This window comes from Macaca mulatta, chromosome 7 (assembly GCF_049350105.2).
Source record: "Macaca mulatta isolate MMU2019108-1 chromosome 7, T2T-MMU8v2.0, whole genome shotgun sequence".
NCBI classification, from domain to species: domain Eukaryota; kingdom Metazoa; phylum Chordata; class Mammalia; order Primates; family Cercopithecidae; genus Macaca; species Macaca mulatta.
The window spans coordinates 36,825,582-36,843,940 of NC_133412.1; the positions used below are offsets into that span (position 1 = coordinate 36,825,582).

Sequence of the window (18,359 nt, forward strand, 5' to 3'; positions counted from 1 at the left end):
CTCAAACTCCTGGCCTCAAGTGATCTGGCTGCCTCAGCCTCCCAAAGTGCTGAGATTACAGGCATGAGCCACCGTGCCCGGCCATGATGTGTCTGGTATGGATCTCTTGGTATTTGCCCTACCTGGAGTTTGTTGAACTACTTGTTTGTATCAATTAATGTTTTTCATAACATTTTGGAAATGTTTTTCATAACATTTCAGCCATTATTTTTTGAATATTTTTTATGCTCTTTTCTCTTCTCTTTCTCTCTCTTTCCTTTGAGTTGGAGTGTTACTCTTCACCCAAGCTAGAGTGAAGTGGCAAGATAATGGCTCATTGTAACCTCAAACTACTGGGCTCAAGTGATCCCCCCACTTCAGTCTCCTGAGTAGCTGGGACTATAGGCATGCATCACCATGCCCAGCTAAGTATTTTTATTTTTATTTTTAGAGACAGGGTCTCACTATGTTGCACTGGCTGGTCTCAAAGTCCTGGCCTCAAGCAGTTCTCCTGCCTCAGCCTCCCAAGTTGCTGCGATTGCAGGTGTAAGCCACCATGCCTCGTGTCTTCTCTCCTATTATTCTCATTATGCATATGTTGGTGCATTTAATGGTGCCTTATTTTTTTTTTTGGAGACTCTCTTCATTTTTTTTTTTTCTTTTTTTAGTCGCTGTTCATCAGACTGCATAATCTCTATCCACCTATTTTCAAGTTTGCCAGTCTTTGTTCTACCTATTCACATTTTCTGTTGAGCCCCTCTGTCGATTTTTTATTCCAGTGTTTCCATTAGGTTCTCCTTCTTTTTCTTTTATAACTTCTATAGCTTTATTAATATTTTATATTTGAAGAAACATTGTTATTATACATTCCTTTACTTTTTAAAGTGTGGTTTCAGTCATCCTATGCTTGCTCATTCTATATTTATATTAGCTATTTGAAGTTTTCTTTTTTAAAATCTGACATCTGGGTCCTCTTACAGGCAGTTGGTTTGCCTGTTCTTTTCCCCCTGAGTGTAGTTCACATTTTCCTGGCCATTTTAGATAATATATTGTAGCAACTCTGGATACAAGCCCCCTAAGCTTGTTTTTGAGGTTGTTTGCATGTTTATTTGTTTAGCGACTTGAATGGACTCTTTTAGTGATGTCTGTTTACCCTGCAATATGAAGCCTCTGATGTCACTTCCTCAGTACAGTTTGGGAAACGGGCGCAATCATTTGCAATGACAGTGGTTTTAGAAGGGCTCTCTTTCACTGGTATTTCCCTGATATTTTATTAGGCTGTCTTCCTCTGTTGATTTCACACCCAAATCTTAGGCTCCACTAATTACTAGAATATTGCTCTACTATTTTTGACAATACCCTGGGACATAAAGTGTCCTATAGTTTTATGGTACTATAATTAAATAACTGCCAGCTATAAAGGGCTTAATGATACATATATACAATAATTATGTATGTATACAAAAATTACAATAATATGGAAAATGAGCGACCAGACTGATGTTTTAAATGTCATTGTGTTTGGTATGCTACGCCAGTATGTCATATGCAGACGGAGAAGTTCTGCATCAGCGTGTGGCCCAAGTCATACCCGTTAGATGTTTGGGACTCTCTAGATGGACTTCTGACCACCAGTGATTAGGAAAGCCTAGCAATAGAGTCACTCTGCCACCTGATGGCCACAACCTGAAATTGTACCTAGGAGATAACAGCTGTCCAAAGACCCAAAAAGGGAAAATTTGGAATGAGTACATTATTGTTCATCATGATGTAAAACATTAAGGATGAGTAGGAAAACTGGTTAGATTCATTGCAAATTCTTGTTTAACTAAAGCTGCTGAGCGATACACACAGCTATATTAAAGCCCTGAGACTGTCTTTTATGAGTTCTTTTTAAGACAGGAATGATGTCTTTGATTTAATGCTAGATGAAATAGCAATATTGCTTTCCTCCTTTTATCTTAAATATATTTTTATTTTGAAATAATTTTAAATTTATAAAAAATTACAAAATTCACCAATTGTTAACAATATGTCATTTACTGTATTATTCTTTCATGTATGGAATTTTTTTCTGAAACATTTGAGAGTAAGAACATTATTTTAAATATAAGAAAACCAGAATTGACTTCACTGTGTGTGTGTTTTTTGAGACAGAGTCTTGCTCTTTCGCCGAGGCTGGAGTGCAATGGCGCGATCTCAGCTCACTGCAACCTCTGCCTCCTGGGTTCAAGCGATTCTCCTGCTTCAGCCTCCTGAGTAGCTGGGATTACAGGCACCTGCCACCACGCCCAGCTAATTTTTGTATTTTTTATTTTTTAGTAGAGACAGGTACACCCAGTAGTAGTACACTCAGGTAATTTTTGTATTTTTAGTAGAGACGGGTTTTTACCGTGTAGGCCAGGCTGGTCTCGAATTCCTGACCCCAGGTGATCTACCCACCTCGCCTTCCAAAGTGCTGGGATTACAGGTGTGAGCCACCATGCCCAGCCGTGTTTTCTGATGGGAGTCTTTGGTATCCTACCTTGTGCTCTTCTCTGTGTCCCCTACCCAGCCTGCTTCTTTATTTACAAAAGTACACAAGGGATGGGTAATGGTAGGAAAGAATCAGAAACGCAATTAAATATACAAAATAAAAATGAAGCCTGGCCAGGAGTGGTGGCAGCACTTTGGGAGGCTGAGGTGGGTGGATTACCGGAGGTCAGGAGATCGAGACCATCCTGGACAACATGGTGAAAACCCCGTCTCTACTAAAAATACAAAAATTACCTGGGTGTGGTAGTGGGCACCTGTCATCCCAGCCACTCAGGAGGCTGAGGCAGGATAGTTGCTTGAGCCCGGGAGGTTGCAGTGAGCTGAGATCGCGCCACTGCACTCCAGCCTGGGTAACAGAGTGAGACTCTGTCAACAACAACAACAACAAAAGCCTTCCCATCTCTTGGCTCTGTTTTACTCCTTAGAGGTAACTAATGTTAACAGTCTGTTGTCTGTCCTTTCAGACTTTTCTCATAAGTAATAATAAGATAATAGTTTATCATTACAATGATATAATGGTTTGTAGTCTAATAAGTTACTTAATAGTGTGATTTTAACTTTACAAAGTATTATATGTACTCTTCTGCAACATAAGTTTTTCCACATAACAATATATGTGGACACTCTTCCAGTATGCACATAGATCTAGCATACTTTTTAATTTGATATAGAGTATTCTGCCACATCTATGTACTATAATTCAATGTATTTAGCCACTTTTTTTTTTTTTTTTTTTTTTTTGAGACAGAGTCTCACTCTGTCACTCAGGCTGAAGTACAATGGTGCAATCTCGGCTCACTGCAACCTCTGCCTCCCAGGCTTAAGCGATTCTTGTGCCTCAGCCTCCTGAGTAGCTGGGATTACATGCGTGCACCACCACACCCAGCTAATTTTTGTATTTTTAGTAGAGATGGGGTTTTGCCATGTTGGCCAAACTGGTCTCAAACTCCTGACCTCAAGTGATCCACCTGCCTCAGCCTCCTGAAGTGCCGGATTACAGGTGTGAGCCACCGTGCCCAGCCCAAGCCACTGTTGTATTAATAGAAATTTATGTTATAGTACTTTTGTTTCCAAGTGAGACACAGCAGTGAAGCCAAATGATAGCTAGTGAAGTCTTCAGAATAATTTTGAGACCTTTTCAAACTACATTTTAAAACACAGTCTGTCCCTCAAACAGCTTTGTAAAGGTGAAACTGGTCTGATGTAGTGATACCTGATCATGTTTATCTGGAAAGCTTATGTTTGGACTGGAAAATAATGTCTTTTAAAAAACTATAATATTTTTTATTTCATAGTATTTTAAAAACCTCAGCTTTCCCCAAATATGATTTAAATAATATTTTGCTAAAAAATTATGAACTCAAAATAAAAAATCAGGGTCTATATTTGGCATTATTTTTAATGGTCATTTATGACATGGGAATGATTTGTGAGGATTAATGAAATAACATATGTCAAGTATCTAGTACAGTACCTAGTACATAGCAAATATTTCCTTATATTCATTCATTCACAAATATTTATTAAGCCTCTACCATATGCAAGGCAGTATGCTAGGTACTAGGGTTTTAGTGATGAAAAAGGCATATATAATGTCTCCTTGCGTGCAGTTTACATTCTAGAACAGTTGTTGCAAAGTGAGTCTATAAGAATGTTGGAATAATTGAGCTGGTAGCTTACTATCTTTAGAGTCAATAATAAATTAAATTTACCACAATTTTATCCATTTACTCACCATTGTTTCTTGCACCCTACTCCTTCTTTGTGGATGCTCTTTTCTCCTTACTGAAGTATATTCATTAGTAACTTTCTCAGTATTGGCTTGTGGGTGATACATTTCTTAATCTTTGCATGTTAGAAACAGTCTTTATTTTGTACTTATTCTTGGATGATAGGTTATTTACCCTCAATACTTACAAGATATTTCTCCATTATCTTCTGATATCTATTGTCTCCTATATCTATTGTGGGCTGTCAGTCTTATTTTCAGTTTTTGGTAGTTTTTGGTAGGTTACTTCTCTTTAGTCTGTAGCTTTTAAGGTTTTATATTTATCATTGGTTATCTGAATTTCCCCATGCTTTATTTATTTTTACTTATCCCAGTTTGTATTCATTGAACATCTTAAAATTCATGCCTTTCTTCAGTTTTAGAAAATTGTTGGCATTCACACCTCAAATATTGCTTCGCTGCCATTGTCTCTATTTCCTTCTATTGGAACTCCTCCTTGACTCATGTTAGCATCCCTCTATTTGACTTTCATGTTTCTTAACTATTTTTTCATGTTTTTGATCTCTGTCCACTACATTCTGAGTGAGTTCCTTGCTACTATCATTGAATCCACTGATTCTATCTTCAATTATGTCCAGTCTAGAATTATTAAGACAAGGGCCAGGCACGGTGGCACACATCTCTAATCCCAGTACTTTGGGAGGCTGAGGCAGGTGGATCACCTGAGGTCAGGAGTTCGAGACCAGCCTGGCCAACATGGTAAAACCCCGTGTTTACTAAAAATACAAAAATTAGCCAGGTGTGGTAACGTGTACCTGTAATCCCAGCTACTCAGGAGGCTGAGGCAGGAGAATGGCTTGAACCCAGGAGGCAGAGGTTGCAGTAAGCCGAGATCACACCACTGCACTCCAGACTGGGCCACAGAGTTAAACTCTGACTCAAAAAAAAAAAAAAAAAAGTCACAGAAAGGAGTCATTGATCATCTTAGCTGCCTATAGCATGGGAGTAAGTGATTTGCTGGATGGCGTGTGCCTGAAAGTGGATGTACACCTCACATCTGCAGTTCGCCCCTGTGTCTGCCCACTACTGACAGGAGAGAATAAAGGGTTCTTCTCTTCTACCTTCTGAGTCTTGTATAAATGCCTCTCACTGTCAGAATCTAACTCAGAAGCCTTCTGGCAAGGACGTCTGGAAAGTATAGTTTGGGGCTTCAGTCCCTACAATACAAAGAGCATTTACAAGGAGCAAAAATGTTTTGTCACTTAAGAATGATCCATGTATATAAACTCTTTTCCTTGTCACTAATCCTCCAGGTTTTTTCCTTAGTCTCTAACCCTTAGCCACTTTCCTTGACTGTCTGGCCATCTCTTATTCCAGGCAAAATGAATCTCCCAATATATTGTATGAAATTCTGCCTTCCTGACAGTCTTTAGGGCGACTCCTGAGTAGACCTGTAAGCATCAGCGGTCTTATTCCAGAAGGTGTCAGCATACGGGGTGTGACCATCTGTAGCCAGGCCTGACTTTCTCCCTCAGTCCACCTGGTCATCAAGACATCAAGAACTCTTCTAGAAGCCACAGGTTATTTTATTTTATTTTTTTTTGTTGCGTGTGTCGTCATTTTATCTTTTTGTATACACAGGGTCTTGCTGTGTTACCCAGGCTGGCTTTGAACTCCTGGGCTTAAGCAATTCTCCTGCCTCAACCTCAGCCTCCCAAGCAGCAGGAGGGAGAAGATGAAGTCATAGGCATGATATTCATGATGGATTGCTCCGATTGCAGACTCACCTAATGTCCCACTCTTAGGCATTCTGTGTCTACTAGAGCCCAGGAGCCAGCTAGCAGCTTCTCCTCAACAGAGAAATGTTGTCTCAGAACAGAGCATTACTTAGCTCTAAACTCTTTTTTTTTTTTTTTTTTTTTTTTGAGACGGAGTCTCGCTCTGTCGCCCAGGCGGGAGTGCAGTGGCCGGATCTCAGCTCACTGCAAGCTCCGCCTCCCGAGTTCCCGCCATTCTCCTGCCTCAGCCTCCCGAGTAGCTGGGACTATAGGCGCCGCCACCTCGCCGGGCTAGTTTTTTGTATTTTTTAGTAGAGACGGGGTTTCACCGTGTTAGCCAGGATGGTCTCGATCTCCTGACCTCGTGATCCGCCCGTCTCGGCCTCCCAAAGTGCTGGGATTACAGGCTTGAGCCACCGCGCCCGGCCTGCTCTAAACTCTTATGGGTCCATTTGTGACTCTCCTGTTAGGACTTCACAGAAGCCCCACACAGCTCATGTGCCACACATACTTTGAGTACCACTGGATCTGCCAAGTTGCAAGGCCCACAGGACAGCAGCTTTTACTACAGCTTGAACTGGCTGCAAAGCCTTCCCCTGCTCTAGACCCCACTCATACTATACAGCCTTACAAGTGATTTGGTCAAAGTTTAGAAGTAGTATTTTCCAACATGGTAGAAGTTGCCTCCTAAATCCAAGGAGGCCCCCAACTTTGAAAGGCAGGGGTGGTATTGAAGAGTGACAGACCACATCCGGCACACTAGCTATGCTCTTTGTATTGTCCTCTTGCTGCACATACAGTGTTGTACTCATGATCGTTGTAAAGACTTTATTTCTTTGGTGGTTGCATCTCTAGCCTTATTAAGCAACATCCCTGTGGTTTAGCTTAAAAACCGTAATGAGGCCAGTTCTCTGAATTCATTCGAGCCTCTGTTCAAAAGAATGATTGATAGTGCAATTTCTTTGAGTGGGTTTTGCATTTCAGAGTGTGTAAGGAAGCGTTTGCGCATGTTTTTAAACTTTAATAAGAATCAGCTTTGTTCTTTGTCTGGACAGATGTGATGCCAGCATAGCCAGACTTTCTGCAGAGCACAAAACGACCTATGAGGGGCTCCAGCACTTGAACAAAGAACAGCAGGCTGCCAAACTTATCCTGGAAACGAAAATCAAAGACGCAGAGGGACAGGTACGACCTGTTTCAGGTAGCTTTTAGAAGCGAGTAATTTGTTCTTAGCTAAGAATAACATGGTGTTGATTATTTGTCACAGGAGAAACCAGCTGGGGCACCTAGCATGGGTTTATGCCAATCATAAGCATCTTTTCTTTGCTTCTTCTGTTCCTATTTCACTAGAGTGGCCCTTCATGTGTCTGGCAACCAAACCACCAACATTGTTTGGTATAGTCCTAATTCTTCCCCCCACCACCACATTCCTAGAACAACTAATATATTCCAGAAATTATAAATGACACCTTGAAAGTTATTTCTTTCACAAGTAAGTGATCAAGCATTCCTTTACATGCCACTCGTCCCAATTTTTGATTCAGGAAATAATGTATTCCCTGGGACTCACTGTATGTGCTCCCTCATCACATAGTCTGTATGTGGGACAAAATTAGGCAAAGCTAGAGCGAAGGCAGGCTAATGAATATGAGAGTATTTGACCTCACACATCACAGATTAATTTCACAAAGCAAAACTTTTGGTATTTCAGTTTGTTTTTTGGCCACTTAAAAGTTTCCGTTTGCCATCGTAGGGCCTGTCTTCTAGGATTTTTTCAACAGTATCTGCCTTATTTGCTACTGTTCGTTTAAAGAGACTATTCCAGTAAAACAGGTGCATCTGGTTAACTTATTGGATTAAATACATTTAAACCTTAATTATCTCTAATAAGAATATAAAGCTACTTATGTGAAAAATACAGATATTATAAAACTATGAAAAAGAATAAAAAGACAATCCAATAATAATTTCTTTTTTGAAGAATGAGTGAGGATGGAATTATTATACCAGAGAAGAGATGCTAAGGAAATCATAAGCTTTTTTTATAACCGAGCCAAGTAAAATATGTACAGATATCCATCAAAAGAGACCTGCTTTCTCTTTCTTCTGGATCTGACAAATACCATGAATCTTTAAGTAAGGAACATGGAACATTCTAATTTTTGCTGAAAAGACAGAAATTTCACACAGGACTAGCTTTTGTTAAATTCCAGTATTACAAGGGGCATGGGTAGGTGGTGTGAGAAAGGAACAGGAGGGAGATAGTCTACAAGTTATATTGACTGGTGACCTGACTTGTTATGGAAGTAAATCTGAGACCTTGATGGAGTTTGTAAACAATAAAAATTCTATTTTCTATGACTAGCCATTACACTGATGGTAGAAATTCCAAAGTAAGGTTGACTGTATTTCATGACAACTGGTAGAAGTTGTGGTCTTGGGCAGGAATTGGGCTTGCTCATCAGAGAACTATATGTAAAATTAAGTGTTTAGTGCATGATGAATATTTTGGCAGTGCTACTGGTCTTGATTTTCAACGGGTATATTAGGAAGAAAATGGAGGTGGGAAGATGAGGTAGACTCATAAATGAATTTATCAAATTAGATCGAATCTTAATGCCATTGACTAGAATGTGGCTTACTAAATGTTTTCTGAAGTTGCATCCGAAGACGTTAGATGTGATATTTATAAGCAAGGTTTCTTTTCCAGATTTCTCAGCTTTTGAACAGAGTGGACTTGTCAATATCAGAGCAGAGCACCAAACTGAAGATGTCCCACAGAGACAGTAACCACCAGCTTCAGCTTTTGGACACTAAGTAAGCAATCAATTTATTTAAAAAAAAACTTAAAGTTCTGTATGAGTTTATGCATTACTACAATCTTTGTCCTCTTGGTTTTTATTTATTGCACAAATTGAAAACAATAATGGAAGTTAAAAAGAAAAGTTTCCATGTAGCATGTTGCCACTTTTCCTTCATAATTATTGTTTTTTATGTTTGGATAATTATCCACCTATTCATTCAACAAGTATGTATTGCGTATTCATTGTTGGCCTAGGGGCTGAGGACCTGGTAATGAACACAAACCAGACTCTGTTCTTATCCTTATGGAGTTTAGTCTAGGGAGCTGATGACTATTCATCAATGATGTAAATGAGCATCTACTATATTATTACTAATGGTGGTAAGTACGTTAAAGGTTTGGTTCGTGGTTGTGATAGGCTGAATAATGGTCCTCTAAATATCTTCGTGTCCTAATCCCTGGAAGTTGTGAATATATTGCCTTATACGGCAAAAGGGGACTTTGCAGATGTGATTAAGTTATGGATTTTAAAATGGGTTTTCTCTGATAAGCCTGATGTGATCACTAGAGTCCTTATAAGAGGGAGGCAATAGGAGTCAAGAGAGAAGGCCATGCGATAATGGAAGCGAGACTGGAGTGATGCACTTTGAGGACAGGGCAAAGGGTTCCAAGCCGAGCAACACAGGAGGCCACTAGAAATTGCAAAAGGCAAGGAAACAATTCTCCCCTCAGAGCCTCCAGAAGAACCCGCCCTACAGACACCTGACTTCATGCCAATGAAACCTATTTTAGCCCTTCAGTTTCCAGAACTGCAAGAGAATTAATCTGTATTGTTTTCTGGCACCAGGTTTGTGGTAATTAGTTAGAGCAGCCACAGGAAACTAATTCAGCGGTGCTGTGAGAATGAGTGAGAGGCCTGGTTGTGGGGCCTTCCTGAGGAAGGGATGCTGGAGATGAGAGCTGGAGAGTGAATGGAGCTTTGCTATGTAAAGAGTAGGATGAGAATATACGAGGTTGAACAGCCCGTCGTGGGCGGAATGTGGCATGCAAGAAACTGAAAGATGACGAGGGTGACTGGAACAGGGAGTGAGGGTGAAGCAGTGGGGCATGAGGCTGCAGGGGAGGCAGGCCAGCTCGCAGGGGTCTTTTGTGACAGCAATAGACACAAATAGAAGAAGATAGAGTGAGAAGGCCCAACCTATGCCTAATCAGAATCCTATGAGAGATAATAGAGGGAATAGGGGAGAAGCAGTATCAAAAGAGAGAATGGCAGACAAGCATACAGAATTGATGAAAGAGAAATCTCAAACTTAGAAAACCAAATACAGCGTGGGTGCAGTGGCTCATGCCTATAATCTCAGCACTCTGGGAGGCCGAGGCGGATGGATCACCTGAGGGCAGGAGTTTCAGAACAACCTGGCTAACATGGTGAAACCCTGTCTCTACTAAAAATACAAAAATTAGCCAGGTGTGGTGGCGCGGGCCTGTAATCCCAGCTACTCCGGAGGCTGAGACGTGAGAATTGCTTGAGCCCAGGGAGCAGAGGTTGTAGCAGTGAGCTGAGATCGCACCACTGCACTCCAGCCTGGGCAATAGAACAAGACTGTCTCAAAAAAAAAATAATAATAATAATAATAAAGAAAAAGAAAGCCAAATACATCCCAGTAGAATAAGTAAAAAGCCAAGTCTAGATATATCAGTTTGGTGCTCTAAAACTACAGAACACCAAATACAGAAAGGTCTTAAAACAGAGAGAGAAATTAGACCAATGCTGATTCCTCAGCCATATTAATGGTGAGAAGGTGGTCTGGTACTTTCAGATACTGAGAGGCTGATTGATTGTCAGCCAGTGGGAAAATAAAGATCTTTCAGACAAATAAGAACTCAAAGTTAGCTGGGTGTGGTGGTGCATGCCTATAGTCCCAGCTGCTCAGGAGACTGAGGCAAGAGAATTGTTTGAGTCCAGGAGGTTGAGGCTGCAGTGAGCTATGATTGAGCCACTGCACTCCAGCCAAGGTGACAGAATGAGACTCTGTCTCAAAAAACAAAATAAAAACAACAACAACAACAACAACAAACAACTCAAAGTGTACTAACTACACTAATGGAATTTTAAAAAGACAGCCTTCATGGCTGGATGTAATGGTAATCCCAGCACTTTGGAAGGCTGAGGCAGGCAGATCACCTGAGGTCAGGAGTTCAAGACCAGCATGGCCAACATGGTGAAACCCTGTCTCTACTAAAAATACAAAAGATTAGCCGGGCGTGGTGGTGTGTGCCTGTAGTCCCAGCTACTAGGGAGGCTGAGGCAGGAGAATCACTTCAACCTGGGAGGTGGAGGTTACAGTAAGCCAAGATTGCACCACTGCACTCTCGCCTGGACAATACAGCAACACTCTGTCTAAAAAACAAATAAAATAAATAAATAAATAAATAAAAAGACAGCTTTCAGGGAAAGGGAAAAGAGACTGGGCACCATGTCTCACGCCTGTAATCCTAATACTTTGGGACGCCTAGGTGGGTGGATCACTTGAGGTAAGGAGTTCAAGACCAGCCTGGCCAGCATAGTGAAACCCTGTCTCTACTAAAAATACGAAAGTAGCTGGAAATCACCTGAACCCAGGAGGCAGAGGTTGCAGTGAGCCGAAATCATGCCACTGCACTCCAGCCTGGGCAACAGAGTGAGACTCCATCTCAAAAAAAAAAAAAAAAGAAAGAAAAAACAAGAGAAAGAAAAAAAAATACAAAAAGAAGGTCCAAAATATAAGAAGAAAGGATGAGCAAAGAATATGATGAACATTGGGCAAATCTAAACAAACGGTAATATTAAAGTTGAATTTGCAGAGGATCAAAACACAACTAAAATATAAGTCAATGACAACATCTAAATGAGGAGGAAGATTTCTGAAATTATTCTTAGGAGTTTTTCAGAATCAAATTAGAGACATTGAATAACTTTAGACTTTGATAAATTAAATGTATATATTAAAATTTCTATTCTAAAAGAATAAAATTGAGTGTATAATTTCCAAATGTTAGAAAAGATCCAAAGGACACAAATTCACATCAGATATGTGAAAGTGTTAGCAGGGGTGTGGAGAACCGGACCTCTTTATAGCACTCAGTAAAATGTGAAGTAGTACAACCACTCTAGAAAACAGTCTGGTGTTTTCTGGAAAAGTTGGACATGTTCAGACCCTAGAGAAACTCTTCCAAATGTGAACCAGGAGCTATGTATCAGTATTTTCATAACAGCATTATTATTATTTATTTATTTATTTTGAGACGGAGTCTCGCTCTGTTGCCAGGCTGGAGTGCAGTGTGCTCAGTCTCGGCTCACTGCAACCTCCAGCTCTCGGGTTCAACAATTCTCCTGCCTCAGCCTCCCGAGTAGCTGGGACTACAGGCACATGCCACCACGCCCAGCTAATTTTTGAATTTTTAGTAGAGATGGGGTTTCACCGTGTAAGCCAGGATGGTCTCAATCTCCTGACCTCATGATCTGCCCACCTCGGCCTCCCAAAGTGCTGGGATTACAGGCGTGAGCCACTGTGCCCGGCCCATAACAGCATTCTTTTTAATAGCAAAGATGGATAAAAACAAACCAAAACAAATGTCCATTAACAGAAGACTGGATAAGCTGTGTTATATTCACAAAATTGAATATTATTCAACAATGAAAATGAGTTCACTACAGCTACAAATCAGCGTGAATGAATCTCACAAACATATGCTGGGTGAAAAAAGAAGTAGAAAACTCGTATTGTAGTACTGTTCCATTTATATAAAATTAAAAAAAATGCAATGCTGGCCAGGCAAGGGGGCTCATGCTTGTAATCCCAGCACTGTGGGAGCCCAAGGCAGGCAGATCACTTGTGGTCAGGAGACCAGCCTGGCCAACATGGTGAAACCCTGTCTCTAAAAAAACACAAAAATTAGCTGGGCGTGGTGGTGCGTGCCTGTAGTCCCAGCTATTCAAGAGCCTGAGGGAGGAGAGTCACTTGAACCTGAGAGGCAGAGGTTGCAGTGAGCCGAAATCACACCACTGTACTCTGTACTCCAGTCTGGGCGACAGAGCGAGACTCCGTCTCAAAAAAAAAAAAAAAAAAAAATGCAATGCTGAAAAATATGCTGTTTTACGATCCAAACCAATAGAATAAAATGATAAAGGACAGTAAGTTCCAGTAAATGGTTACTTCTTGGGTTGTGGGGTGATTGCAGAGTACACTGGGGTCTTCTAAGGTCCTGGCCATGTTCCATGTCTTAACCTAGTGGGGGTTCACGGTTGTGTACTTAGGGTACAGGCTAGCTTCCATGCTGGCTCTCATATAACAGTGCAGAGATCAGTGGTCCAGAGGAGGTAGGCAGCACTCACAACTCAGTGTGGTTTTTCCAAGGCTCCAGTCCTTGTCGCTTCCCAGTAACCTGGGACAGGGAGAGAGTCCAGGGCAGAAGCTTTGTTTTTGAAGATATGACTGGAAAGCCATGCTTATGACTTTTATGCATCCGGAGGCTCCACCTCGCTGCAAGGGAGCCTGGGAAATGTGGTCTCTGGCTAGGCAGCTATGTACCCAGTTGACGTTTGAGGGCTTCTTAATAAGGAAGAAGAAGAGAACATATTGCAGGACAAGTGGTGGCTCTACTACAATGGGTGTTCATGTTATCATTATTTAAATCACTTGTCTACATCGCATACATTCTTCTGTATTTTATTACATATTATAATAAAAACTGGAAAGAAGTAATTAAGAGGGAGGTAGCATGTATGGACAGTTATAAGGAATTTGGGAAAGGAGAGGAATGGAAGGATGGGAGGGTTTTATTTTTTCTTTCAATTTTTCTTTTGATTTTCATTAGGAAGTATCCATAGAGGGCAAGGGCAATTTGGGGAACTTTAGAGAGAAAGGGAGCCAGGTTCTAGTCCCAAGAGATAAAAGGGACTAGAAGGAAGAGCCTGGGGAAGAAGGGGACCTTAGAAGAGGACATGAGAGACACTGTGTCCTCTGAGCCAGGAGTGTCGTGGACCCTCGGAACTGCACGGGTCTGCAGCTAGCCCAGCTCTGTGCTGCTGTGTCACCTCAGTGCCTGTGCCACCCACTCCTCGTGAGTAGGAAGCACCATCAAATGGTTTATCTGTTGTATTCTCCTGCCTTGCCAGCTTCCCAAGTTAGTGCTAAGTGCAATTCTAAGAAAAGGTAAACTTGCAATTCTGATTGAGCCGAGTTTAATGCTGGCATATATACCAGAAATACGATAGTTGGAAATTGATGTTATATGATGTCATTAAAAAAATTGTTAGAACCAGAAATAGCATTTGACCCAGCAATCCCATTACTGGGCATATACCCAAAGGAATATACATCATTCAGTTATAAAGATACATGCATACATATGTTTATTACAGCACTATTCACAATAGTAAAGACATGGAATCAACCCAAATATCCATCAATGATAGACTGGATAAAGAAAATATGGTACTTATATACCATGGAATACTATGCAACCATAAAAAGGAATGAGATCATGTCCTTTGCAGGGACATGCATGGAGCTGGAAGCCATTATCCTCAGCAAAGTAACGCAGGAACAGAAAACCAAACACCGCATGTTCTTACTTGTAGGTGGGAGCTGAACAATGAGAACATGTGGACACAGAGAGGGGATCAACACATACTGGGGTTTGGGGGCATGGGTGGGGCAAGGGAGAGCATCAGGAAAAATAGCTAATAGACGCAGGGCTTAATACCTAGGTGATGGGTTGACAGATGCAGCAAACCACCATGGCACATGTTTATCTGTGTAACAAACCTGCATATCCTGCACATGTACCCTGGAACTTAAAACAAAAAAATAAAAATAAAAAAAACTGTTTTACATCTAACTTGCAATTTATTTTTATTTTTATTTTTTTAGATTTAAAGGTACAGTTGAGGAACTCAGTAACCAGATATTATCTGCACGGAGTTGGTTGCAACAGGAACAAGAACGGATAGAAAAAGAGCTTTTACAGAAAATTGATCAGCTTTCCTTGATTGTGAAGGAAAACAGTGTAGGTATTGATGTTTAGCAATAATTTAGTAAAGTTATTCAATGGGGGCCTACACTGTTTGAATGATAATACCTAGTAATTTATCACTGATTTATTTGGCACCACCTAAAGCTGTTCAATTGTTTCTTGTCTTAAAATCTATTGCCATAGTTCATATTGATTATTTGTATTCTTCATAAAGAGATAGAACACTCTGAATTCTTTTGGTTAACAAAGACTAAGTAGAAAATTTCAGTACTTTCAGTTAAGATGAACTTAAGCTAAAACCTTAATGATCCAAATTGTTCATCTGCATTTCTACATAAAACTAAGAATTACCAACTTTGTCCTTGTTTGTTTTAATTTCTTGATCTGGTTTTGCTTTTTTTTGCCTGGTGTTGAATAGATTTCTGTCTCCAGATCACGCCATTCTACTGTAGCTACATGTGAGATACTGCAGTGCAACATGTAAACAGAATCCACCATTTTTTCCCCCATTTTCCTTATCCTTCATCCCAGTCTCTCACAGAGCTAAGGTTTGTAGAACTGCTCAAAAACGATATCAAGAAAGTCTTGTGCTGGGCACTGTGGCTCACTCCTGTAATCCCAACACTTTGGGAGGCTGAGGCAGGAGGATTGGTTGAGCTGGGCAACGTGGTGAAACCCCATCTCTACAAAAAACACAAAAATTAGCTGAGCATGGTGACACACGCTTGCAGTCCCAGCTACTTGGGAGGCTGAGCCCTAATCAAGCTTGAGCCCAGGAAGGTCAAGACTGCAGTGAGCTATGACTGCACCACTGCACTCCAGCCTGGGCGACAGAGCGAGACTCTATCTCAAAAAAAAAAAAAAGAAAGGCTTGCATATGTAGTATTCAAAATTGTTATGCTCCCAAACCAGTACCTGGCAAGCAAATTTTCATTGGTTTTAATTGTTTAGCATGACATCTCCATCTCCCTTTCCTTTTCTTGCACTGTTTCCGCTTGTTGGATATTGACGATTGAGCTGAAATGACTGGTGCAGTACATCTCTAACTCTCCTCTCTCCAGATGTGGAGCTGTTGAATTGCAGACTCCGCACTGAGCACCATCAAGAGAGGAGTATCATGCCATAACCCACTTACAGCTTGGAGTTTGCAGTCTTGGCCTCCAAGCTCACTGGCAGACACAGATTCCCATAAAAACCAAGCATGTGGAAAGGAAAAAGGAAAAAAGGAAAGACTTAATTTTTGTATATGATTTTTTATATCTATTTAAGATACTAGATATGTTCTTTTAAGTATTTCCCTGTGTTTCCATCACATCTACTGATTGACTTACTTGGATTTATACTAATAATACATTAGTACTAATTTGTACTAATACATTTGTACTAATAATTCTGGGTCTTTGAATCACTGTTTATATATGGGTTTGTTTAATAGCTAACAGTAAACCCCAGGATAATGGTGGCTTTCATGAAATAGAAACTTATTTTTTATTTCTCATAACAGAAGTCTGGGTATAGGTAATGCAGGACTGACGTGATAGCTTGTCAGTCCTCAGTGACCAAGGATCCTTCTAGTTTAACTTTTTGCCAATCCTAGAGTGATCCATATCTTCATAATTCAGTATAGTTGCTAGAGCTCCAGCCATTCTGGCTGAATTCCAGAAAGGGAAGGAAGAAGGAAGGAGTAAGGATATACATCAGCTGTCTTTTAACTTTTCCTGGAAACTGCCGTATACACTTGTACTTATATCTCATTGAATGTAGTATTTTTTTTTTTTTTTTTTTTTGAGACAGAGTCTCACTCTGTTACCTAGGCTGGAGTGCAATGGCGAGATCCTGGCTCACTGCAACCTCGCCTCCCGGGTTCAAGTGATTCTCCTGCCTCAGCCTCCCATGTAGCTGGGATTACAGCACTCACCACCATCCCTGGCTAACTTTTGTATTTTTAGTAGAGACAGGGTTTCACCATGTTGGCCAGGCTTGTCTCTAACTCCTGACCTCAAGTAATCTGCCTGCCTTGGCCTCCCAAAGTGCTGGAATTACAGGTGTGAGCCACCACACCTGGCCTGAAAATGTAGTCTTTATTTTGAATGACCTTGTACCCAGCTGAAAATCATGGATCTGTTAAGGAAGAAAGGGAGAATGGATAGTATGGTGGGCAACAAGCAGGTGTTGCAAATCTGTTTCTTGCAGATTGTTGTTAAATGATATTATGGCTGATGTGAATGCAATGCGGATTTCTTTTTGGAGTGATTAAGTGCAGCTCTTATCATGGATCTCAGGGAGCCAGTGAAAGGGATATGGAGAAGAAGCTCAGCCAGATGTCAGCCAGACTTGACAAAATAGAAGAAGGTCAAAAGAAGACTTTCGATGGTCAGAGAACAAGGCAAGAAGAGGAGAAGATGCACGGGCGAATCACCAAGCTGGAGTTACAGATGAACCAGAACATCAAGGAAATGAAAGCGGAAGTTAATGCTGGTAGGCCAAAACGAAAACAACTCACATGCATTATTTTCTGTTTGATCTAAAATCTATTAATTAGTATCCCCTGCAACTACCTATGAACCTGGCCAATGGTAATAACTGTGAAATATCCTTAGTTGATTTTCTGAGTAGCTGTGCTGTGTTGTCTAAGTAGCTACAATGCTGTATGAATTTCACCTGTATAAAGAGCCCCCATGAGAGACAGGCAAACAAAACTGAAATTGCTTAGCCTGCAACTGAGGTACATTTTCTTTAGCATCATCTGCCAAGTCTTTTCTGTTCATAGCCAAGGTTAACATGTCTCAGAAGGAAGCACATATCTTTGAGGGGGTTTCAAGGGCTTATTTTATAGTGCTAGCAGTATAGTACCACGCTGGCAATGAATGAGTTTCCTCTACTGGCAGGTCAGCACGGCCCGTCAGTTCACACTTGCTTAGAGGAGAACATTAGCGCTGATTTCAAGTTCTGAGTGCCGTCATATACAGGAGGGATTAGATTTATACTCTGAACTCAGGAATACAGAACTGTGACCACTAAGTGGAAGATACCAGGAATACAGAACTGTGACCACTAAGTGGAAGATACCCGAAGACAGCTTTTAACTCAATATGAGGCAGAAGTACCTTAAAGTTCCTGAGTCCTAAAAGATTGATGGCTTTGGGAGCTTGAGAGCTCTTTGTTATGGAAAATACTCAAGTAGAGGCTGATTGATTGTGGTCAGGAAGAAGATGTTCCTCTAGCGTGAGAAGTGGAATTAAATTCTCTCCCAGCTGCTTCCAATTGTATGATCCCATGAATTTTCTTCTGTGACATTGTTCTGTTTTGGCCACATGGAAATGAAAGTGCTAGTTATCCCAAGAATAATTTTGTTATTACCACCAAATGTTTATTATTTTATTTGTAGGAGCTATAATTAAATATATAAATTGGAGAACTTGTAAAGATAAAAATGAATTTTCTTTCTTAGTCTTTGGACTTTTAAAATATGGTATTTGAATATTTCATCGATGTTTAACTTTGCATCATTCCCTGA

At 40.6% G+C, this 18,359-nt stretch overlaps 1 protein-coding gene across 24 annotated transcripts in view; it reads left to right on the forward strand.

Moving 5' to 3' along the window:
- The window catches only part of FAM81A (family with sequence similarity 81 member A), a 122,149-nt gene that overhangs the window by 97,767 nt on the left and 6,023 nt on the right, over nucleotides 1-18,359 (forward strand). For 21 of the 24 annotated variants that reach the window (XM_077937940.1, XM_077937947.1, XM_077937935.1 and 18 more), the window contains 4 exon segments: nucleotides 7,077-7,206; nucleotides 8,732-8,838; nucleotides 14,740-14,875; nucleotides 17,125-17,320. In XM_077937940.1, the coding sequence (XP_077794066.1) occupies nucleotides 7,077-7,206; nucleotides 8,732-8,838; nucleotides 14,740-14,875; nucleotides 17,125-17,320 (569 nt within the window). 24 annotated transcript variants of the gene reach the window in all.